The sequence below is a fragment of the Hyperolius riggenbachi genome, chromosome 5, assembly GCF_040937935.1.
Source record: "Hyperolius riggenbachi isolate aHypRig1 chromosome 5, aHypRig1.pri, whole genome shotgun sequence".
NCBI classification, from domain to species: Eukaryota; Metazoa; Chordata; class Amphibia; order Anura; family Hyperoliidae; genus Hyperolius; species Hyperolius riggenbachi.
Window position 1 is genome coordinate 79,990,795 of NC_090650.1, and position 24,458 is coordinate 80,015,252.

The following is a 24,458-nucleotide window of genomic DNA, read 5'->3' on the forward strand; positions in this document are numbered from 1 at the left end:
GGCTTGGGGAAACCCCAGGTAAGTGAAACTGTTTGTTTACAGCGAAATTACAGTTCCGCTTTAAGTCTTCTGAGGTTGTCAGTGCACATTTTAAAAATGCTTTAAAAGTTGGAAGTTTCTAAATCTTATTATGAAAGCTTTATGTGGTGAACCTGTTAGTCCCTGACTAGCTATTTTAACATGTGTGGCTGTATGCATATCTTTTTTTCTTCTACTCTTCTGGAACCATTTGTAAAGTTTTCCAATGGGATACAGTTACGCTTTATACGTGATAAGTCAAAATGAGAAGTCTGGTTTTGCTTCAAATTTCCCAGTGTAATGCTAGGTACACTCCATGCAACATCCATGGGTTGAACTGATAATTTCTGACATGTCTGATCTGCTCCCAAATAATAACAGGATTGACTTTGAGATCGCTGCTGCACAAAATTGATCCCCTTATTGATCAGGAGCAGAACGGACATGTCGTAAATTATCTATTCAAATAGGATAGCAGGATCCGCACCGTCTAAAATCCAAATTTTATTAGAACACACAGCTGTTTGGAGTGCAGGGAGGACGACTGAATTATGGGTAACTAACCCCTTGTCATCCAGCTGCACAGCTGAGGCAATTGAGCCTCATTTAAATCATGAATTCGAGTCCCTACTCGTGAGCCCATCACTGGTGAGTACTCCTTTTATTGTGGAGGGTGTAAAGCCAGCCATGAGTGGGGAAATAGCTCTTATTTCTTTTAGTGTAGCATTTAAAAATTAAGACTGCTTATTTTTCCTTTTCCAAACGCATTAAAGAGACTCTGAAGCAATTTTTTTTTTTTGCTATATTTACCTATTAATTCGCTTCAGAAGTCTCATTAACCGCAAACCGACGCATCCCCGCTAAAAAATGAGCCCTGCAAACCCCCCAAATCCCCGGGCAAACATCCACGACCAACTTGGTCGTAGATTTTGCTGCTCTGAGAGGCAGAACTATGAACTGTAAGCGCTACAGAGCGCCTCTCCTGCCGTGAGTCGCCGCGTGGATCGCCGCCTCTCTCCGCCCCTCTCCGTGAAGGAAGAGTGAGAGGGGCGGGGAAAGGCGGCGATCCACCGCGATTGACATCAGAAGAGGCAGAGCTACAGCAGAGAGCTCTGCCCCTTCAGGAAGCGCCGGCCAGATTCACCCCCGGGGATTTTTCAGCCTGGACGCGACGGTTTGCGGCTAATGAGAATTCTGAAGCGAATTAAAAGGTAAACATAGCAAACAAATTTCTCTTCAGACTCTCTTTAAAAGACTTATGAGGCCAATAACAAAAGAAAAAGTGAAGTACCTGCATCATGTTTAAATGCACGGAGGATACCATCTGCACACTCCGTACAGTTCCGCCGGGTCCCCGCAGTGCAATCGCCCCCCCTCCCCGTGCCGCTCTCCTGCCTCTCTTAATATGGCTGCCGGTGCTGGCCGCGGCTGCGCAGTTGGCTGTGCAGCTCTAGCCCCCCCCCCCGATCCACGCACAGGAGACAGCCTGTAGTGTGGATGGGGGGGGGGGGGGGCCTAGAGCTGCGCAGCCGCACTCTTGTCTATGCGGACTGCGCAGCCGCGGCCAGCTCCGGCAGCCATATTAGGAGAGGCAGGAGAGCCCGACCCGGGCTGTGGGTCGGGAGCGGCCCGGGTGGGGGCGATTGCACTGCGGGGACCTGGCGGAACTGCACAGAGGGCGCGGATGGCGTCCTCCGTGCATTTAAACGTGATGCAGGTACTTCACCTTTTTTTTATATTGGCCTCGTAAGTCCTTTAAGGAAACCATTTAATGGGAAATACAAAAATTGTGCTTTTTGTTTAATGTTGCCATCAAAATGCTTATCAGAACTGTTGAAATATTTCTCGTATTATATATATTTCTAGCCATGAAACCATAGTGCAGCGTAGTGGCTTAATGAATCACTTAAACATTTTTGCAGCGCCAAAAGTTGAGAGAGATGCTTCTGAGACAGCAGCAAAACAAAAATTCTGGTCGACAAGAGAAGATTCTAGATCCAATGCAGATGAGTCCACACCCCGCACAGTGGCAGCAGGACAATCCACATCGGCAGCATGATGTCTTTAACAGGCCTCCACCGCCTTATCCTGGAAATATCAGAGCTACACTTGTTCCTAAAGGAAGCCCAAGATTTCCCCCCTTCCCCAAATCGGGGGCTGCCCAGTTTAGCAGACCATCATTTGCTGGGGATATGAACATTGCTATCAGACCACCTCCTGGTCACAGGTAAACTTCTACTTTTTCTTCTTTCTAAGGTCTGGAATAAGTTAAAGCGAAGCTGTTGATACTTTGTTGCTAATTAAAAACAGAATATGTATGACTAAGGGCTCATTTCCATTAAAGCAACGCAGGAGCCTGCCGTGTGCCAGCACAGCTCTGCTTTGCACTTGACTTCTACGCGGGCTGCGCCCCAAAATGCAGGCAACCATGTGCTGTGATTCAGTGGTCAATTGCAGCGCATGTATAGAAACATCAGAGAGCGCAGTCTATGCACTGTCTGGTGACCCTGCAATCGTGTTTCCATATGCCCAGCTGAAAGCACGCTATATGGAAACGAGCCCTAAGGACCCTTTTACACGTAGTCAGTTGGCTGTCAGTTATAACTGAAAGACAACAGATATTCCAAGTAATGTCCATGTTTTCTTATGGCTCAGATCCCACTATATGCATTTTAACTTAAATGTTTTTCCTAATGCACAGCAATGGAGAGAGAAAAAACCCGCAAACCAACACATTAACCCTCCTGGCGGTTTATAAAAAATCCGCCAGGGGGCAGCAAAGTCTTTTTTTTAATTTTTATTTTTTCATGTAGCGAGACAAAGTCCCCCCAGCCCCTTCGTTCGCCGGAGAACGGGATCTCCTGGAGGGCTTCCCCCGTCGCCATGGCGTCACCGACGTCATCGACCTCGTGACGTCATTGGGAGACCCGATCTACCCCTCAGCGCTGCCTGGCACTGATTGGCCAGGCAGCGCACGGGGTCTGGGGGGGGCCTCACGGCGCAGCGAGCGCCGCGTAATCGGTGCAGAGCGGCGGCGATCAGAGGGCAGACGCAGCTAGCAAAGTGCTAGCTGCGTGCTGCAAAAAAAAAATTATCAAAATCGGCCCAGCAGGGCCTGAGAAATCCCCCTGCGCGGCATAGCCCGTGCTCAGCACGGGCTTACCGCCAGGGAGGTTAAGTGTATAAGGACCATTAGCAGTTGTAACCATTGGGCTAACTTACTGAAACCTTGTACAATCGCTTAACTTAGCAGAGGCAGCTGGACTGTGCCGTCTCTGGCAAGAATGTAACATATTCTCTCTGGCGAGAATGTAACAAATTATTCCGAGTTGATGCAGTTTTATGTAAGTTTCATATGCAAATTTAGGCGGTTTGAAGATGGACTGATTAAATGCCACCTCAGCGGAATTTGACTGGTCAATTTTTAACCTCCTTGCAGCCGCCTAATGCCAGTTGGCGGTCGCAAGGTGGCAGCCCCAGGACCACATTTTGGGGTCAAAGTCCTGGGGTGGGGTTTTGCACTATACAGAATCGCATCTGGCTCCTGAAAATACAACAGCCACATACCAAAACTTTACTTGCATTTTCAGGTGTGATTTCACATTGCGGTAAATCATCTATTTCAACTAGTGTGACCTCTTCTGTCTCCCGATCCTAACCTGTTACTTGGCTTAATCCATTAAACTCAGGCTAATTCTAGCACACCCCAAAACTCTGACACTATCCCCTCCTTATCCCTAAGCTGGCTTGACATTCTTAAAGGCAACCTTAACTGAGAGGGATATTGAGGTTTCCTTTTAAACAATACCAGTTGCTTGTCAGTCCTGCTGCAGTAGTGGCTGAATCACACACCTGAATCAAGCATGCAGCTAATCCAGTCTGACTTCAGTCAGTACACCTGATCTGCATGCTTGAGGGGCTGTAGCTAAAAGTATTACAGAGACACAGGAGCAGCAGGAGAGTCAGGTAGCTGGTATTATTTTAAAAGGAAAAATTCATATCCTTCTCAGTTTAGGTTCCCTTTATACCGTGTAAAGGTTATTTGCAAATTTATTAACATGTGGTCTGCTGAGACATGTAGCCGATCCTGTTTCAATCATCTCAAGCACACAAAAGCAACAGTGCCTAGTTTATCAGACACATGCTTTACTAATCTCAGCGTAGATGTTTATAGGCTTAGCAATATACTGATGTCTTTGGGGCTTTGCATTATATATCGTTTTCATATATTTTTTTTTTTTCTACCTTTAGATTTGTCTACCCTATGCCAGGCCCTGGTCCTGTCTCTGGTCATGAGCGGTTTTTGGGCTCTCCATTACAGATGCAAGTTCCAGGGATGCCTCCGCAGATGAGGAGAGACATGTCAATTGAGCTGTCCAGGTCTTTAGGCGGCATGCAAATGAATAATCCTGGTGGTCTCCCTCCACATTTCCCTCCACAGGGAATGCAAGTTCAGCAGCATAATATATCAGGACAGGCATACATCGAACTTCGACACAGGGCTCCTGATAGCAGACCACGAATTATCTTTGGACCACCACCTAATATGATGGATCCATCAGCACAACATCAGCGGCATTTGAGCTTTTTTCCTAAACAAGAATTTCAAAACCCAAGGCTGATGGAACAGATAAGAGTTCATCATGCAGGTTTAAATAATCAAGGCCAGATTGCTTCAGGTTTGGAGCATTTGATTCCCACAGGACAGCAGTCCCTCCTGGTCCATGGAATGGATCAACATCAGGTCACTGATAATTACTTGCAAACACCGTTGTGTGCTGACAACATGGAAAAAGAATCATCAGATCTTCCACACGAAAATTCAGCAGTGAGTGCTTTGGATGAAAAGCTAGATCCTGATGATCCTTCTGAAAAGGATCTCGATAAAGATTTAGATGGGGTCGAAGTTAAAGATTTAGATGATGAAGTTCTTGAAAATATTAACTTAGATCCTGATGATTCAAAAGGAGATGACCTTGATGGACTAGATAATCTAGAAACTAATGATCCTCAGCTTGATGACCTCTTAAGATCAGGGAAGTTTGATATAATTGCATACACAGATCCAGAGCTTGATCTTGGAGATAAGAAAGACATATTTAATGAGGATCTGGACCTTGGGGTATCTATCGATGATAAACCAGATCCCCAGTGCAAGACTGAAGAGGAAAAGGCCAGTAATGAAGTTGTTAAATTATGTTCTCCAATCCCTGCTTCATCAGATATGATTATTGCTGCTGCCTCTGAAACAAATACTGAAGCAGGATCACCCAAAGACCAAATGTCAGATGTTCAGTCTGAACATGCGTTATCTGCTGCTGGAACTGAGCCACTTGAAGATGAAATTTCCTCAGTGCTGTCAAACAGTGACCGGTCAGAGAAAGGTGAAAAGGAGGAAGCTCCTCCTAATTCTGATCTTTCAACAGACCAACTACAGCTGCCTTCTGAGGAAAGCCTAAGTTCTTGTGGCATTCCTGAATCTGTTCCGGTGCTTACTGACCTATTAACCAAGGAAAATACTGAACTTTCTGAGGTGGATAAATTGGACTCTCCATCTGGAATTCTGCCTGGTCCACAGTCTAATTCAGTGGCAGCTATCCCTCATGGTATGGTTGCTTCCCCTAGTGAAGTGATAGAACCACCTTTAAATCCAAGTATGACACCAAGATCTCATCATGGCTTCACACAGGATTCTCCTACAAATTCTGTGTTTTTGCCAAATCAACAAGGGGGGCATATTTTTGTCCCAGGAGACCCATTAAATCAAGGTTTACAATGCCCTACTGGATTGACAAGTGCTCAGCAGATAATCCTTCAGCAGAGTCGAGAGAGGCCGCTACTTCTGGAAGAACAACCACTTTTACTGCAGGACCTTTTGGATCAGGAAAGACAGGAACAGCAGCAGCAAAGGCAGATGCAAGCCATGATCCGTCAGCGGTCCGAGCCATTTTTTCCTAATATCGGTATGTAGTTACCTGGGTTTGCAATGTGTTTGTTTTATTGACTTGTCTGTGCAATTTTCAGCAGTCAGTGAGACTTAAGATGTCCACATAGAAGCTTTTGTCAATAAAATTAATACACAAATGGCTAAGCCCAATCAACACACTGGTTGTGTGGTGTCCATGAATGATCCACTTAATGGAGTTTTTAAGAACATTTTAGCCATGGTTGGATCAAAACCTGATGGAATCACTGCATTGGCCTCGATTCACTAAGCTTTATCAAATGTTTGATAATTTACCTCATGAGTAAAATTTAATTTTGAATTCACTAAGGTGTTATATAGATTTATTGAACGTTTTATCGATAAAACATTTGATAAATCTATAACACCTTAGTGAATTCAAAATTAGATTTTATTAATGAGGTAAATTATCAAACGTTTGATAAAGTGTTTGATAAAGCTTAGTGAATTGAGGCCACTGCTCCTTTTTTACTGCTCTATGCACAAGGGAATGCATTTCTTAGGCCTCGGACCTACTGGTGGCATTTTGCAACAAATTACAAAGTGCCTGTGATTTCTGAAGATGCTGTGGACTTCTGCAATTTTTGGAAATCTTGGCTGCTTTGTGATCCATCGCAATGTGCTGCCAGTGGATCCCATGCAGAATTTGTTTTATTTCATTGAAAAGACCTTTTGTGCACCAAAAGGAGCATATCTGCGTTAAGAGGCTTTTTAAGTGGAAATTTTACAATTAAAATTGTCCCTCAGAAGGTATTGATAACGTGTGTATATAATTGTATGAGATATTTTCCTAATTCCAATTACCGTATATTCCGGCGTATAAGACGACTTTCTGAACCCTGAAAATCTTCTGCAAAGTGGGGGGTCGTCTTATACGCCGGGTGTCAGGTGCGGGGTGTCAGTATTGTGCCAGGCAGAGCTTACCGGTTGCAGCAGCCTCGGCGGAAAGGTCCGCTCGTGTCCTGGGTTCTTCTATGTCCTCCACTGTCCCCCAGCATTATTCATGTCCACGTCCCGTGTGTTTGAAAAATCAAAGCTGCAATACCATAGCGTCTTGCGAGCAGCCGCTCGCGTGGGTAACAGGGCAGCTTCCTTGTTCCGGGTCACCTGACTGGTGACGTGCATAGGAAGAGGAAGACACTTATTTGTGAAGCGCATGTCACCAGTCAAGTGACCCGGAACAAGGAAGCTGCCCGGTTACCCAGGCGAGCGGCTGCTCGCAAGACGCTATGGTATTGCAACTTTGAGTTTTCAAACACACAAGACGTGGACATAAATGATGCAGGGGGACAGTGGAGGACATAGAAGGACCCAGGACACAAGCGGACCTTTCTGCCAAGGCTGATTCAAACGGTAAGCTCTGCCTGGCACAAATCCTGACACCCTGCACCTGACACCAAATTCTTAAGAATCACAGCCTGATCTCTTTTCCCTCCCCTGGATGACTGCGGCACCCAGTATTATGCAAAAGGTGTATACAGGGTTGGGCCAGGAGGATGGAGGAGGCAAGATCTGAAGAGGGGTAGTCTTAAACGGCGAATATATGCCAAACTCTTTATTTTAACTGGAAAAGTTGGGGGGTCGTCTTATACGCCGGCATATACGGTACTTTTAATGGGTTTCAATTGGCCTGGGAGTATATATTATTGCTAGCTTATCGGTTACTTTCCAGTAATTAGACAGTGATTGTAAGAGAACCTTATTATGGGTATCAAAATCTAAACCGTATAGGTCATATTTATTTTTGTCATAAGTTCAAAGCAAAGTTGATGTTCCATAATAAGAACCTTTTAGTATGTCAGCTTGGCAATTCCAGCTACGCCAAACTACGGCGGTCTGGTGCCTGTACAGACATATCCATCTTCCTGCAGAGACGGTGCAAATGCGTAAGTTAGTATAGTAGTTTCCTGGAGGCATATAGTTTTGTGTGTGTAAATCTAGCCCTAGAGGAAGTTGTACATAGACACAGCCTGCTGCATTCTCTTGAGCCAGATTTGTGTACAGCAATGATGTCTGGCCAAAGTTTGGCATTTTGTGAATTGGGCACATATATGTAATCTGCATAAATACTCATACTTTCTGAAAGACTAAGTACTCTGATGTGCACTGTTTACATTGTGAAGTGACTTTATACTGCTTGTTTTTTTTTTTTTTTATAGGAACATTTATTTTGTTATTTAAGCCCCTTACACACGCTCACCAGCGGTCTTTTATGCAGCACAATTCTCAAACAACTTTTGTTGTGAAACAAGTTGAACAAGCCAGAAATAAAAGTTGCTTGCTATTCTTCTATTCTTCACACACCTGATAAGACTGATAAGACGTCAATCCAACTGTTGGATCAGTTATCAGTTGTGTGAACAATAGCAAGCAACTTTTTTTTTTTTTGTTCAACTTGTTTCACAACAAAGGTTGCTTGATAATTGTGCGGCATAAAAGACAGCTGTTGAGCGTGTGTATGGGGTTTTAGAAATAAAAATCACATCTTTAGCGTATTTGTACTATTTCCTGTAATACTGTTTGTGTGAGAACTTGTATGAAAACGGACATTGTTTTGAATTTACAGATTTTGATGCAATTAGTGATCCTATTATGAAAGCAAAAATGGTGGCACTGAAAGGCATCAACAAAGTCATGGTGAACAACATGGGGATGTCGCCAATGGTCATGAACAGGTAATTGTTGCCTGAGCTGAAACAATGTAATTAAAGAATTAACTCATGACGTCAGTATAATCTGATTTGCTTATGGATGCACTTTTGGATTTGAATGTAAACCAAGCACACAACTACGTAATAGAAAGTCAATATATAGGCGCGTACACATACTGCCGGCAACGACTGGTCTGTCAGACCCTCCCGCTGGGCAGACGTTCAGCAGACAGCGTACACACGTGCTGTCGGCTGAACGTCCGCCCAGCGGGAGGGTCTGATGGACCTGTCGTTGCCGGCGGTATGGCATGTGTACGCACTTTATGGCTAATCTGTTGATAGTCGGGCTTATCTTCTGTGAAAACATGTTAATGTGCTCTAGCTACAAAGATGCAAGTGACTTCAATCTGATTTAACCACTTCAGGTTTTGGGGTTTTTACCACTTATGGTTCCTAACAATTTTGGCATTTCAGCTACTGATGCAGCTGTGCATTTGGGCTGACACGGACGCAGCTTATGGATGCAGAACCCACACCTTTTTATTCTCCAGGATGCTATCTAAGTGATATATATTGTTCTGTTTTTTTTTTTCCGAGATAACCTAGGCTTTCTGTGGGTAATATTTTTCCAACAATTATTTTATAGGAATTTTACAGGGAAAAATGGGCATGAATGCAGAAAATGCACACTATTTTCATTTTTCATCCTTTCTTATTTTCACAAGACAAGTACCACAGTTGTAACACACCTCAAAATGTATTCTTCCAGGTTAAAATGATGTCACTAATGCCATATTCCATTATTAGTTGGGCATGTAGCAGACTATTATTGCCAGCCCTATGTGTTTGTAATGATCATATGCAATTGTGAGGACGCCCAGGTTGGCAGCCCCAGTGCTGTACAGGTGCATCGCTAGGCAACAGCACAGTGATGCATCTGTACAACACTGTGGCCACAAACTGTCACCCTAGCAATCGCAGGTGGCAGTCGCTATAGGTGTCCCCAAATCTTAAGGCCAAGTACAGGTGACACAAGGGGTTAAATGGCTAGGTAGGGGTTAACATTTCACTACAGGGGAAAAAAAGACTATTTTCAATCAATCCCCCCCAACTTTTCACGAATGATTGCTGTGATCTGCTATAGCAGCTATCATTCACTATTGAACAGGTGGACGACTGTCTGTGACCAGGGGCCACATGTGCACATGCAGGAGTGCACAGTGGCAGCTTTTATTCTCGAATGATAATTTAACGGCCAAGACTGCACAGGGGTACTTAATTGGATGTTGGGTCTGATGAAATAAAAAAAAAAAAATCTACTTATCCAGGGCTTCATCCAGCCCCTGGCAGCCGATAAGTCCCTCGCCGCAGCTCCAGTGTCCCGGCATCCCCTCAGTTGGAGATGCCAACCTTGCCAGGTCTGGATCTTCTGTGCCTGTGCAAGGGCTCTGCTTGCAATCGCGCTCATGTGGCCTTGAGCGTTCTGCTCCTGCTCAAACGCTCCTGGCCACTGGAGCGCGCACGTATCTACAACAGAGGGAATCACGGGACATCAGAGCTTTGGCGAGGGACATATTGGCTGCCATTGGCTGGAGGAAGCCCCGGGTAAGTAGATTTTTATATTTTTTTTATGTCCTCAGATGTGTACTTTAAGTGCTTAGTCAAGTTAAAATGTATTGGGTTCTGTAGCTTCCCTGTTGCTCAGTGAAGCCGCCCATCGCTGGAAGGACCAGTAGGGTGGTGGAAGTTGGTTGGTTTACACAAGACTAGATTTGCATATTATTTTAGCAACTTTTATCTGTTTCTACTTAGTATTTCAGCCTGTAGTTTCTCTTCAGTGAGATGCCTTGTATGTATTTATTCATCATACGCTCATTTTGGCTTGCCCTGGTTTGTAGAACAATAGACAAATGTATGTAAGCGCTCACAAGGGTGAATATGCAATGGGAAGTTTACAGAGGCTAGTAAACACCAGTCCAATAAACGGTGGAGCGCTCCTTAGCTATTTGGGATTAGCTTTAGAAAAGGAAAAGAGTATTAGGTTAGCACTCATAAATAGTCTCTGTTATAAATTGATGTCCAAACTTGATGGTTTAACAATCAGCAGTTACATCAGCATGACATCATGGGGCTACCAACCCCCCCCCCCCCCCCCTCGCCCCAAACGTAGAGAGACTCACTAGACTCTATGGCCAGAATGGGCCCGACTTCGCCTTAGGGGTATAGGCCACCCCTCAGCCTCTCCTGCAGCCTCCACACCGACCACTTCCGGTTTGCTCCACGGGTGGGTTCTTGCTGTAGCCTCCTCTCCCAGGAGCTGCATGCAGACTTCAGCCCCTCCTCTTCCCATCTGTGGCTGGCTCGTTAGTGTGCCCAAGGATTTACAGTCTAGGTAGGCAAAGGAGCGAGTAGAATCCGGACACCAACTACAGAAGATGCAATCAAATCGTCACCTAGTCTAACGACGCTTCTGGGTGACTATTGATTGCATCTTCTGTAGTTGGAGTCCGGATTCTACTCGCTCCTTTGCCTACCAAGACTGTAAATCCTTGAATACACTAACGAGCCAGCCACAGATGGGAAGAGGGCAGGGGCTGAAGTCTGCAGCTCCTGGGAGAGGAGGCTACAGCAAGAACCCACCCGTGGAGCGAACCGGAAGTGGTCGGTGTGGAGGCTGCCGGAGAGGATGAGGGGTGGACTATACCGGATACTATGTAGATAGGAGCGGCTGGGCACATCCAGTTAAAAAAAGACCTTTATTGTAGACAAGCAAAAAAATGATGCATGACAGCAACAGTAAGCCAGGAGAGAGAGGGACTAGCATGTAAAGACAGTCGACAGCTGTTTCGCACTCTGCAAACAAGTGCTTCCTCAGTTGGCCTATACCCCTAAGGCGAAGACGGGCCCATTCTGGCCATAGAGTCTGGTGAGTCTCTCTACGTTTGGGGGGGGGGGGGGGGGAGTTGGTAGCCCCATGATGTCATGCTGATGTAACTGCTGATTGTTAAACAATCAAGTTTGGACATCCATTTATAACAGAGACTATTTGTGAGTGCTAACCTAATATTCTTTTCCTTTGCCCTGGTTTATGATAGGAACACTTTAAAGGACACCTGAAGTGAGAGGGATATGGAAGCTGCCCTATTTATATCCTTTTAGAAGATGTGCGTTTCCTGGCTTTCCTGCTTGATATCCTGCCTCTAATGGTTTTAGCCATAGACCCTGAATAAGCTTGCTGGTCATGTTTCTGACTGAAGTCTGACTAGATTATGTTGGTTCCAGGTGTGTGATTGAGATACTACTGCAGCCAAAAAGGTCAGCAGGACTGCTCGCAACTGGTAATGTTGGCAGCCTCCATATCCCTCTCACTTCAGGTTCCCTTGAAGGCTCTTAGACCTTAAGTACCTCTTGCTGGACGTCTGTGCTGAGCTCATTAGTTTCCACAAGTTTACATGGGCCACATATTTATGATTTTTTTTTCCATCATGTATCTAAATGAAATGAAAATTGTATTATTTTGAATACGATTATGCTACACAAGTTAGTATTGGGTAGCTTTGCCATGAAGGTCTGATATTTCTTTGTTGACATTTTCAGTTAAGGCATTCACTATTCCTTCCTTTGTTTCAGATTCCCTTTCACACAGCAGATGCCTGGGACGCAGCCAATGGAAGGTCAGAATATCGTTCCATCAGTCATCACTCAGGTATTGTGCTTTTTATACAAAGTTAACTTTATTTATGTTTAACCATTTCGGACAACATTTTTGCCTTTTTTTCACCAAATCAGTAAATGTATTACGTACTTATAATAGTCTTTATTTTTTATTCTGTCAACTCTCCTGACTCACCCACATTACAAAATGTCCACCTTGTCCCATCTTTCCACTCCCACCAATCCACTCACTTGTTTTTCTGGCTGGATAGTGTAAGGGCTTTGCCCCTGACACAGGAGACCTGGGTTCGAATCTCAGCCCTTCCTTTTCAGTAAGCTGGAACCTATTCAGTAGGAGACAAGACTCCCTAATAGTGCCTATACATGGTACAATTTTTTCATATTTTTTTATTAGATAATTTTGTTCAATTATGCCATTAGTTCCAATATGAAGAATTTTTTTTCTGATCAGATTTTTATTTAAAAAAAAATAAAAAAAAAAATAGGGTAATTGTTTGAGTTTCTTGATCGGGGAAAAAAAAAAGATTCTTTTTGACTTTTATTCGATTTGATTCGTTTTGGTCAAATAAATGGGAAAATTAAACATTTTTATTGTACTATGTGTGGGCACCATCACACTGCTATTGCCTATAGAGCACGTTGTAGTGACTACAGCTCTGGGACACAGCTCTGGGGTACTGCAGAGTTGCTTGCAGGGAAACGTTTGATCCCGACAGGCAACACTAGTTAAGGGGAAATTGTGCATATGTATGCACATTCTTGCATTTGTTAAAGAGACACTGAAGTGAAAAAAAAAAATATGATATAATGAATTGGTTGTGTACTATGAATAATTTCTAGAAGATTAGCAGCAAAGAAAATATTCTCATACCTTTATTTTCAGGTATATAGTGTTTTTTCTAACATTGCATTATTCTATAATATGTGCAGATTACACAACACTCAGCAATCAAAATGATTCTTTCAGAGCAGTCTGTGAAGTAATGACATCTCCTCTGGCAGAGGAAAAGTAAATAGTCCAGGAACAGTTGAGATAATAAAAGTCAGATAACAGCCCTCTCCACGACTAACTTAGTCGGAGAGCTTAATGGCTTGTTTGCATAGAGATAACAACTGGAGTTTGTCAACTCTTCCTGTACTGGAAACAATTAGACTGATGTATCTGATCTTAATGTTTTTTTCCTTAGCTGTACTACACATACAAATCATAATATCATCATTTTTTTTCGCTTCAGTGTCTCTAAAACAATGTAAAATTCCATCTGGTGGGTACCTGAAGCAGAAGTCAATCTGCATGTGTTATTTGTTTGGTTTATGGTAACCTGAGTATCTGTGATCTTTCATTTGCCTCACCAACTAATGTCAAGAATTCGGAAGGAATTGGAGGGGCAGAAAATGGGAGTTGGATTTAGACCACGTGGACGCCTGACAGTCCAGGGCTCAGAATGACGTTATGGTTATAATTTGATTTGGTTATGTGCTGTTTTAACAAAAAATATTTTTATTTTTTTTTAGGATGGGAATTTACCATCACAATTGATCCGACCCAACCCTCCAAGTTTTGGTCCAGGATTTGTTAGTAAGTACCGTACTTGTAGGACTATAAGACGTTCCTGACCATAAGATGCACCTAGTCTTCGAGGACAAAAACCAAGGGGGAAAAAAGTATATACTAAACCTGGTGCATCCATGATGAAGGAGCATCTTGTGGATTATGCCCCCTTTGTACCTCATGCCCCCTTGTACCTCTTGTCTTCCTGTGTCCTCTTTGTGTCCTCTATGCCCAGTTGTGTCCTCCGTTTGTCCTCCTGTGTCCTCCTCTGCATGGGCACATTACAGGGAGTCCCAGACATTGCGGCGGGTTGGAGGTCCATATTGGCAGGCGTTCACAAGTCAGGAACTCCCTGCGTTTGGACTTTAAGACAAAGTGACTTTTTCCCCACTTTTGGGGAGAAAAAGTGAGTCTTGTAGTCCAAAAAATACAGTATATATTTTGTGTTGCTTCTGAAATGTATTACAGTACAATCTTGTTATAGTACACTCTGGTAAAGTAACTCACTGGCAATAGTAAACTCAGCCCCCAAGTCCAGGCCATGCGCCTGTATGAATATACAATGTATGACAAATTCTGATTATAGTAAACTACTTGGCCAGGTCCCTATAAAGAGATTCTACTATATTGCATGAATTTACTACGACTTCTGCGCCCTGTGTTGCAAGGACTGTTTTCTTTTCCTTTCATGTTTGCATTCCATCTGTTACCACACCGGGTACCGTGTGTGTTTTCATGTGTTTTAAATTTTACATTTTTTGCGATAGTGGTCATTTAAGGTTAATCCCATCTTGTCCGCATTATTGTCTGGGGTGAATAGGGTGTAATTGAGGAACCTTGTGCTATTAGAAGTGATTACATTTAATTAATTTTCTTTCTTTTTTTTTTTTTTTTTACACTCTGTACTTGATGTTGAAAAAAATGTGACTTGTGAGCTATATTTTTAGTTGACCTATTCCTCTTCTGTTCCTCTTTACTTATTAGATGACTCTCAGAAGAAGCAGTATGAGGAGTGGCTCCAAGAGACTCAGCAACTACTTCAAATGCAGCAGAAATTTCTAGAAGAACAGATTGGGGCTCACAGAAAATCTAAAAAAGCCCTGTCAGCTAAGCAGAGGACGGCCAAGAAAGCTGGGCGGGAGTTTCCTGAGGAAGATGCGGAGCAGCTGAAGCATGTTACCGAGCAACAGAGCATGGTGCAGAAGCAGCTGGAGCAGGTAACTGTGCTGTTCGGCCTCCCTAACACTTCTGACCTCCACTTAGGCCTGTCTTCCACGTCTCAGAAAACGTATTTGTTATTTTTTCCCCTAGTTTATTGCTTGACAGCATTTGTAGCTTTACCCTATTACATCCTCCTTACCTTGCCTTCATATCCATGTAAAGCACAACAGAAGCTGTAGGCATGTTAACATTTTCAGCCAGTTATTTTTTTATGTGGGTTTTGAAAGTAAGACGGTAAGATTTCTGTCCCATGCAGCTAGTTGGTCATGCATCAAGGTGGGAGATTATAGACATGTCTGTACCAAGGCTGTGGAGTCGGTACAAAAATCATTCAATGACTCAGTTTATGAAACCACCGACTCCAGGTATTCCGTATTACTCTTATTCATATGTGAATCCTGTATGTGGATATGGGATGGGAATGTAGGGAGCTGGTGAGGCGGAGGAAGTTGCCAGATATACCCACATTAGACATCACTGCAAATAGGGCCAGGCTGACAAAAGCCTTTTCCATATCCAAGCTCAACAAGACAAGAGGATTCTTATTCCAGTTAGCGTGTTGTATAAGCATGTTGCACCGAACATTATCGGATGCTTGTCTGTTGGGAATAAAGCCAACCTGGTCCCTGTCTATTAATGTGATTAGGAACATATTTAGATGGATGGTCATTATAGAAGTCAACCTTTTATAATCAAAATTAAAAGCGATATGGAGCAGTAGTGCTTGACATTCAGGGGATCCTTACCCGGTTTGGGAATGACCGTAATCCTAGCTACTAAAAATTGGGGGGGGGGGGGGAGTAGTGGGGGATTTGGTAACAGAGCTTAGAAATTTAGCCAATAGCAGGACTAGAGTATTTAGATTCAATGTTTTATCAAATGTAATATAACTCTTTTAAAAGTATTGAGCTGTGTCTGGTTGTCTTAAAGCTGTGCTGCATATTTGACACCAAATTAATTTAGGCTGTGTTACCAATTGTCTTAATGATCATTTCTTTGATAATAGATACGAAAACAGCAGAAAGAACATACAGAACTTATTGAGGAATACAGAAACAAACAGCAGCAGTTTTCAGTTACTCCTCTACTGCCCAGCGTTGTACCACAACAAGCACTGTCTGGAGGAGCACCACCAACCATTAACCAACCAAATTTTCCCATTCCTCCAGCACTGTGTGCGCCAGGGCCTATGATACCAGGCCAGCCTGCCCCTCAAAGATTACCAAATATGCCAGGGTGGCAGCCTCCCCATGGTTCTAGGAATGTTGCACAAATAAATCCACCAAGGATGCAGCGTCCAGCTGGTCCTGAGGTGGCTGGCCCCGCAAATCATGCAAATCCCAATGCCCCACCAATGGTTGAGTTTGATGACACCAACCCTTTCAGCGAAAGCTACCAGGAAAGGGAGCGCAAAGAAAGATTAAGAGCACAGCAAGAGCGTCAGAGAGTCCAGCTAATGCAAGAGGTGGATCGTCAGCGAGTACTTCAGAGGATGGAAATGGACCCGCAGAATCTGGTTAGCCCAGACCTGAATAAGAGATCATTATCACAAATGCCTTTCTTTGGCTCTGAGTTACCTAATGACTTCATTATGGGTGCACAGCCACCTCAGCAGTCTCCAGAGAAGCAAGCACAAATGGGCCATGCATTTCCTCACCAAGGCACAGGAAACTCCCCTCCTAATGCACCTTTTATAGCAGGTTCAGAAAAAAGGTCTTTAGGACTCTCTCCTTATAGACAAGAGTCTCAAATGGGGTTTCCACAAACTTCAGGTCAGCATCCATTAATGCCTAATGTCACCTTGGCATCACCAGTTGCTGATAATGGACGTTCCAGTGGACATGATAGGCCAGTGAATGCCACAAATTTTCAAAGTCAGTCTCTTATTCAGCTGTATTCTGAAATCATTCCAGAAGAGAAGGGAAAGAAGAAAAGGCAGAGAAAAAAGAAGAAAGAGGAAGACACTGAATCAAAATCTCCACCTTCAACACCACGGTCTGATACCACAGCGCCACTAACTCCAAGCATCTCAGAGGCCTCAACACCAACAGTTAATGTTCCTAATGACCTTGGTCACCCTGGAGAACACGTGGCTGATCTGATACGTTCTTCAACACCAAACACGGCCAACAGTAACTCTGTTGAGTTGGAAGATGGTTCAACCGCTAAAGATCTAAAACAAGGTATTGAACAACCTAGGGTAGAGGAAGACACTAGTCAGGCAGACTCAAAAGTTAAAAATAATAGGCAAGAAATTAAGTTGGAGAACACAGAAGGAGATCAATCTCTGGGACAAGCAGACCCAAAAGAGAAGCATTCATCAGTTGAGCTAAAAACTGAAGAAGATAAAGCCACATCGCACGATGCACTTTCTATGGAAACCAGTTCGTACTCTGGCTCTGGCCCCTCAGGGAAAGTGGAGACTAGTAATGAGTTGCTGAAACACTTGCTCAAAAACAAGAAACACCCAGTCATATTGCATCAGAAATCTGAGCAATCTTTACAGAATGATGACTGCCCTGTTGATCAAAAGTCTACTGGAAAGCCAGCCGATATACTGGTGAGTCTGGTCATTGCTGTCTAATTCATTTCTGAAGAATGTTTTTCTTTTTAAAATGTATACCAGCTTCTAGAAGCTTTATCTGTGCTGTTAATTAATAGTTCCTACTTTTGAAGAGCAAAACTGCTCCTGCCTCATCTCATCTAATTTCATCAACTGGTAGACCTCCAATATATGAGTCACCATGCTTCATATTTTTTGTGCGCCCATCTATAAAGAACAATCTATAAAGTCTTCTCGCATCTATTGTTTCTAGTTAAAAGAGACAGTCACCAACACCGCTCACTCAGGAGGAAAATAGCTCATCCTTTAACAAAGAGTCCCTTTCTACTTGAGTGAGTGGTGCGGTAAAAGGGACCTCCCCATTGTGTAAAATGCTAACTTCTTGATGTACTGCAAGTGAGCACTGTGGACAAGCATAGACATTGACAAGACTATGTTCACAGTAGAGAAAGCACTAAAGATGCCGCAACCTTTGATATAGTTTAAGGACCACTGTTGTGAAAATCTTAAAACTTAAAATATATGTAAACATTTACAGATGATAAATACATTTATTCCAGGGCAAAATGTGCTATAAATTACTTTTCTACTATTGCCGTCACTTACAGTAAGTAGTAGAACTCTGACAGAACCGACAGGTTTTGGACTAGCCCATCTCCTCATAGGGGATTCTCAGAGTTTTCTTTATTTTCAAAAGCACTTAGTGAATGGCAGTTGCTCAGTCCAACTGCTAAAAAAGTGTGCATCAAGTGCGGAAGCTCGCCAGCATCTTTTTATAAATCTTTTTCAAGGAGTGTCTTTATAAAGAATAAAGGCGATGCCGAGAATAGCCTATAGAGAGATGGACTAGCCCAGAACCTGCCAGTAATGTCAGATTTCTACTGCCTACTGTAACTGACAGCAACACATGAGAAAAGTAATACGTCTCATTTTACTCTGGAAGAAACATTCTTCTTATTTGTATGTGTTTACATGTATTTTAATTTTTTTGTGACAGTGGTCCTTCAAGAATGGAAATCAGGGAGGGTAAATATTTTACAATGAGCATATGTTGACTAAATAATGAATATTGTATAATATAAGCATTTTAATCCATTAAGCTGCATTCCGTAAAGTTCATCTTGTGTTCATTGTGCAGGAATCACCATATCTCCTTATTAGCCTTCTGATATTAATACATACATAGTTCATAGAAAACTAGACGGTTAGAGCAATGCCACTAAGAAAAACCTTGTTTGTGTCTTGTATTTAGCACACCCCAGAGAAGAAAGAGCTCCTCACTTATAACGTCAACCAGAACTTGGTCACACGAACTGAATTTGAGATGGAGAAGAAGAAACCAAGAGCCAAGAGGGTACAGAGAAGTGGAGAAAAAGCAGCTCCTCGCTCCAAGAAGAGGAAAAAAGAGGAGGAGCAGAAGCCACCTGTTTTCACTTCTCCTGAGACGTTCACTCATATAAAACAGGTGCGAGATACTTGTTTGAGTTTCTCTTTGTGTGCTCACTATGCAGTTAAATAACAATATTAACTAGTTCTGAATCCTTGGTACGTACATTAACCAGTTCCAGATCCTTCGTACAGAGATAAGCCCTTGAAAACTTCACTTTGGGAGAAGGGAGCTTGTACTGTATATGCACACATGTAAATACACACACATACACTGACTTTCTGTGTACTGTTCTAAGTACACGGGATAACGTGTGGGGACCTCTAGGGGACAAAAAGTAAAATAAAAAATACTTCAAAAAAATCTATAGTTATCAACCCTTTCCTTCTCCCTTCCCCATAGTTAAAATATAAAAATCAATAAAAACAAAGTGACAGCATTAAAAAAAACTTAAATACATACATTAGGAATATAGCCTTTTTAATATGTAGTTTATGAGGGTACATTACTGTGATTTTTGCAAATAAGGTATTGTAATTATTGATATAGTATAAAAGAAAACACAATGGAAAAAATACACCTTTATTTCCAAATTAAGTATTGTCACTATATTTTGTACTAGGAGCATCATTTAAATGTTGTAATAACCTGGACAAAAGGGCAAATATAATGTGTTTTTCTCCAGTAGCACTTATTTTTACAAACTATATTAGCTGAAAGTGTGTGAAATGACTTTTTTTATACCCTTAAAATGTATAGGAAATACAATAATTCTTAGCAAAATTACCACCCAAACAAAGCCTAGTTTGTTTTGAAAAAACAATATCTTTTAGGTGTGATAAGTAATGATTAAGTTATTGGCAAATGAATGGGCCGAGTGTGATTTTTTTTCTCTTTGTAAAGTTTTTGCTGGAATCAGGATGAGCTTATTTTGGGCAAACCAGTACATGGATCTCTGCTACTGAAGCGATTGCTTGCCGGATGAGGCTTATCCATGCATTGCTCACTCTAACAAACTGTCACAAATTAAATTCAGACGTTGTGCATGTGTGAATCTGATTGGTGCCTGACTAAAGGTAACTGCAGGTCTTTTCAAAAACCCAGTACAGAATCAAGCCTTTACTAATTGTCTGTGCTTCAAAAAGCATAGGTCAGTAGCAGATGGGGTCATTGTTACTTGTCATGTCTCCCTGTAATCTGAGTAGGTGGGGGCCACCAATAAAGACAGTAATTCTACGTACATCAGAAAATCAGAAGCCACGCATTTCTTGTTTTGTCTCATGATTCCCATTCCCAGTTTGCCCTGCGTCTACATGTCAGTTGCTCATGTTTTTCCTATTAGCTTAATGTTTTTTGTCCAAATCCCTTCATCTGGGGATTTGTATTTCCATTGCATAATTAGCATTACAGTTTTATTCATTTTATAACTGGCATTTTGTTCTTTTCAGCAGCTCTCTCTGTTTCCGCTGATCGAGCCAATTGTGGGCATGAACTTTGCACTGTTTCTCCCCTATGGCACTGGCCCAATAAATGCTGGGAGCCGCCTTCTGGGGACCTTCGGCTGTGCCTCCCTCGATGGTGTTTCAGATTATTATTCCCAGTTAATTTTTAAGGTTTGTACATGAGCTACATATGTTCTCTGGAGGTTTATATGTGTTTCACATTAGTTATGTAAAACCTGTCAAATTCTCAACGTTAATAGACCTTGTATGGACTGTTGAAGAGCACCGCGATATGGTAATTGATAAAGGTGCCTAATAATCTTATCCGTAGACCCTGAACTAACATGCAGATCAGATTTTTCTCACTGCAGTTTGACTGGATTAGCCACATGCTTGTTTGAGGATTGTGATTCAGACACTATTGATGCCCAAGAGATCAGCAGGACACCAGGCAACTGGTGTTGTTTAAAGGACAACTGAGGTGACATGTGACATGATGAGATAAACATGTGTCTGTACAGTGCCTAGCACACAAATAACTAGGCTTTGTTACTTTTTTTCTTTCTCTGCTTGAAAAAGTTAAACATCAGGTATGTAAGTGGCAGTTTCTGTCCAGGCAAAATAACCCTGATCACTGATAAGTAATTATGGCCATAAACACTTCCCTGTCAGTAAATGGCTTCTGAGAGCAGGAAAGAGATAAAACAAGGGTCAATAATTCAGATTTGAGTTCTGACATACTTCAATAAAAGTGTCATTGAGCAGAGACAATGAAACAGTAAAAACTTAAAAAACAGATTTAAATACAAAAAAAAACGTGGGATATCTAAAAAAGTTATTTTTAGGTGACAGAGGAAAGATACAATTGTTTTTCTCATCAGTTTAATTTCACCTCAGATGTCCTTTAAAAGGAAATAAATATGGCAGCCTCCATATTCCTCTTAGTTCAGGTGTACTTTAAAGTAATTGATACCTGAGAGCAGATAGATGACGTCTGTAACTTTATGGTTTGCTTTTTGTACATTAAAATGAGTTTTGCAGGGATTTCTGACAGCTAACTATATTTAAATTTAATAAGATATTTATTATAAAAAAATAAGTTTGTAAAAAAAAAAACATTTATGCACACGTCTTCTTGACATATTTTCCTGTTATATTATATACACATTTTTTATATTGCTTCATATTCACACTGGTTTTGCATGTATAAAAGAATCTCATTATAGTAAACTTGGGTCCCAGAAAATGTCTGTATAAAGATACAATGTATGCAAAATTCTGAATAAGGGCTCTTTCACATTAGGGCAGATTTTCTGCGTTTCAACGCAAAGGGTAAAGTTTGCGTTACCCAAGGTGCAATGAAAGTCCATAGACTTTCATTTTAGCTTTCACATATAACGCAGCCTTTTTGTGCGTTGCGTTACACTGCACCCAGGCGCAGTTTTTCGACCGACGCTAGCTTTATGCGTTACAATGTTAGTCAATGTAAAACGCACACTATGCGCGTTTTTAATCCGTTAACGCAGGCAATCAGTCCCAGAATGCAACACAGGAACAATGTAGAAAGTGAAAGCTAAAAGAAAAAAAAATTACCTGCGTTTTTCTATGTGCTGTAACGCATTGAAAACGGATTAAAAACGCACACTCACTGCAGTGCAACGCATATCAAAACGCATCAAAACGCATACAACAAAACGTATGCTTTGAGCGTTCTCCAACGCAAGCTCTGATGTGAAAGAGCCCTAAATGTCTGATAAAGTTATAGAGTAACTGTTAGGCATAAAATCTAAAATCAGTTCACTATTAGTAGCTGTTAAACAAGTAAAAAGGATGCTAACCAGGCAAGTCAAAAGTTTAAAATCAATCTCACTTTTTCCTAATAGATTTTTATTCCCCATGCCCCCTGGCTCTCCTCTCATACACTGCCGCAGAAGGGAAGTTGCATTACATGCTAATTCAGCCTGATTGGCTGAATCCTCCATAACTCCCGGTTTCCCCTCCCTACACCTCTGTGATTGGCCACCTTTTCTTTTATACACTGGTGGGCGCAGCCTGCTGCTAGGGTGCAGGAAGGGGGATCAGAAGATGTCCCTTGTCGCTGTCCTCGGCCCCCTCCTGTAGTGTGCCATGTCCACCCCCTCCACGCACTCCTGTCACATCCGTCTCCCCCTGCGGCATCCAGTCCTCCCCGCACTATTACAGAGCGGTAGTGCAGAGATTATAGACTGGAACTCCAGTGTCTGGAACCATTAGTAGGTGAGTCTGTGCGCGCTGTCTTTATCCCTCCCTTCTGTGCTCTGTAATAATGCGGGGAGGACAGGGGATGCCGAGGGGGGAATGCTTTAGCCTGTGGGACCCAAGATTGCCCCTACCAGAAACAGAATTCTCTTCATTCAGTATAAAAAAAAAAAAAAAATACTGAAATCAAAACGTGGACAGTACAATACATCTGTTATGCAAGTAGAGCAAGTAATTATCTACTTGCGCATGTGTTATTTTTCTCTGGCATTGTATGGCTAATAGTTGCTCTTTAACTACTTTTCCTGGTCCCTTAGGGTTTACTTTAAAGGGATTCTACTGTATAATTATTATTTTTTTTACCAGCAGCTATTGGCTTGAATGTGTATTCCTCTATCTTATTGCGAATCACAAATGTAATTCAACTATGCATCTTGTATTTTAACAGCAAAATAATCTCAGTAATCCGCCCACCCCTCCTGCCTCTCTGCCACCTACCCCACCCCCGGTGGCCTGTCAGAAGATGGTGAATGGTTATGCCACAACTGAAGAGCTGGCAGGAAAAGCTGCCATTCTTGGTGGACATGGTAGTATTCATTTTTACATCCGTGTATTAATATGCTTTTAGGGAGCATGCTTTGGTATTGCCACAGCTGTTATATTCACAATCTGCTTTCTGTTTCAGTTACCAAAGCTTTGGGACCCAAGCAGTTCCACCTGCCTTTCAGGTCCCAGGATGATCTGCTGGCTAGAGCCATAACACAGGGACCAAAATCTGTGGATGTCCCAGCTTCATTACCCACCCCACCCCACAATAATCAGGAGGAGTTGAGGTAAGTAGTCCCTTAGCTTTGTACACCAAAGGTATGAAAAGACAGAATTGCACCTTGTACAAAATAAAATGTCCACTGAAACGGCAAAATGATTTTATATGTAGTCAATTAGTAAACAGTATATTTCAGTAAATGCTGGCATTTGCAGTCAGTTACTGCACTTTGTCAACTTCAACAGGAGAGGTTAGAGCTTTTGTAACTTTTTTTTTTTTACTCTCTTCCTGCATTCAATAAGTGTACCTCAACTGACACGCGGCATGTTAAGATAAGCATAGGCGGATATAGTACCAATCCTAGTAAGAACCTGCCTCTGCTTCTTTTTATTAATTTTTTCTTATTACATTGCAAGACTTATCTATCTATCTATCTATCTATATATATATATAACATTGCAAATAGCATTGTGGAATGCAGTGGCAGCTCTCCTGCAAAGTTAATAGAAATCAAAACATTTGTATCTAGCTGAGCGAACACTGCTGATAATAGGATAGTTTAAAAAAAATGGTTATTCTATTTTGTAAGAGCTAAATGCTCCAGATATTTAGGTAACATTGACATGCTAAGCAATTCACATTTCAGACATGAATTTTTTTTTATTGCAGCTACATTTTAATTGTGATGAAAAGGATTTATTCTTTGTGTAAATGTAAGTTAAATGAGCATGTCCTAACACCTGTGTTCCGTGCTCCGCAGGGTTCAGGATCACTGTGATGCCAGGGACAGCCCTGACAGCTTTGTGCCCTCCTCCTCTCCTGAGAGTGTGGTGGGTATGGAAATCAGCAGGTACCCAGACTTGTCACTAGTGAAAGAGGAGCCTCCAGATCCAGCACCATCGCCTATCATTCCAATCCTTCCCAGCAGCACAGGAAAAGGTACATCTCTCGCCAATATTTGTATATTAGCTCTTCAGTAG

At 42.3% G+C, this 24,458-nt stretch overlaps 1 protein-coding gene across 13 annotated transcripts in view; it reads left to right on the forward strand.

The window, feature by feature from the left end:
• KMT2C (lysine methyltransferase 2C) overlaps nt 1-24,458 on the forward strand; it is a 302,604-nt gene that overhangs the window by 248,361 nt on the left and 29,785 nt on the right. For 12 of the 13 annotated variants that reach the window (XM_068235906.1, XM_068235894.1, XM_068235898.1 and 9 more), the window contains 12 exons: nt 1,941-2,245; nt 4,270-5,981; nt 8,550-8,658; nt 12,265-12,340; nt 13,825-13,888; nt 14,846-15,078; nt 16,089-17,642; nt 18,898-19,110; nt 20,481-20,645; nt 23,161-23,299; nt 23,398-23,545; nt 24,239-24,417. In XM_068235906.1, the coding sequence (XP_068092007.1) occupies nt 1,941-2,245; nt 4,270-5,981; nt 8,550-8,658; nt 12,265-12,340; nt 13,825-13,888; nt 14,846-15,078; nt 16,089-17,642; nt 18,898-19,110; nt 20,481-20,645; nt 23,161-23,299; nt 23,398-23,545; nt 24,239-24,417 (4,897 nt within the window). The remainder of the gene's footprint in view (nt 1-1,940; nt 2,246-4,269; nt 5,982-8,549; nt 8,659-12,264; nt 12,341-13,824; nt 13,889-14,845; nt 15,079-16,088; nt 17,643-18,897; nt 19,111-20,480; nt 20,646-23,160; nt 23,300-23,397; nt 23,546-24,238; nt 24,418-24,458) is intronic. The other variant, XM_068235895.1, reaches the window with a different exon arrangement.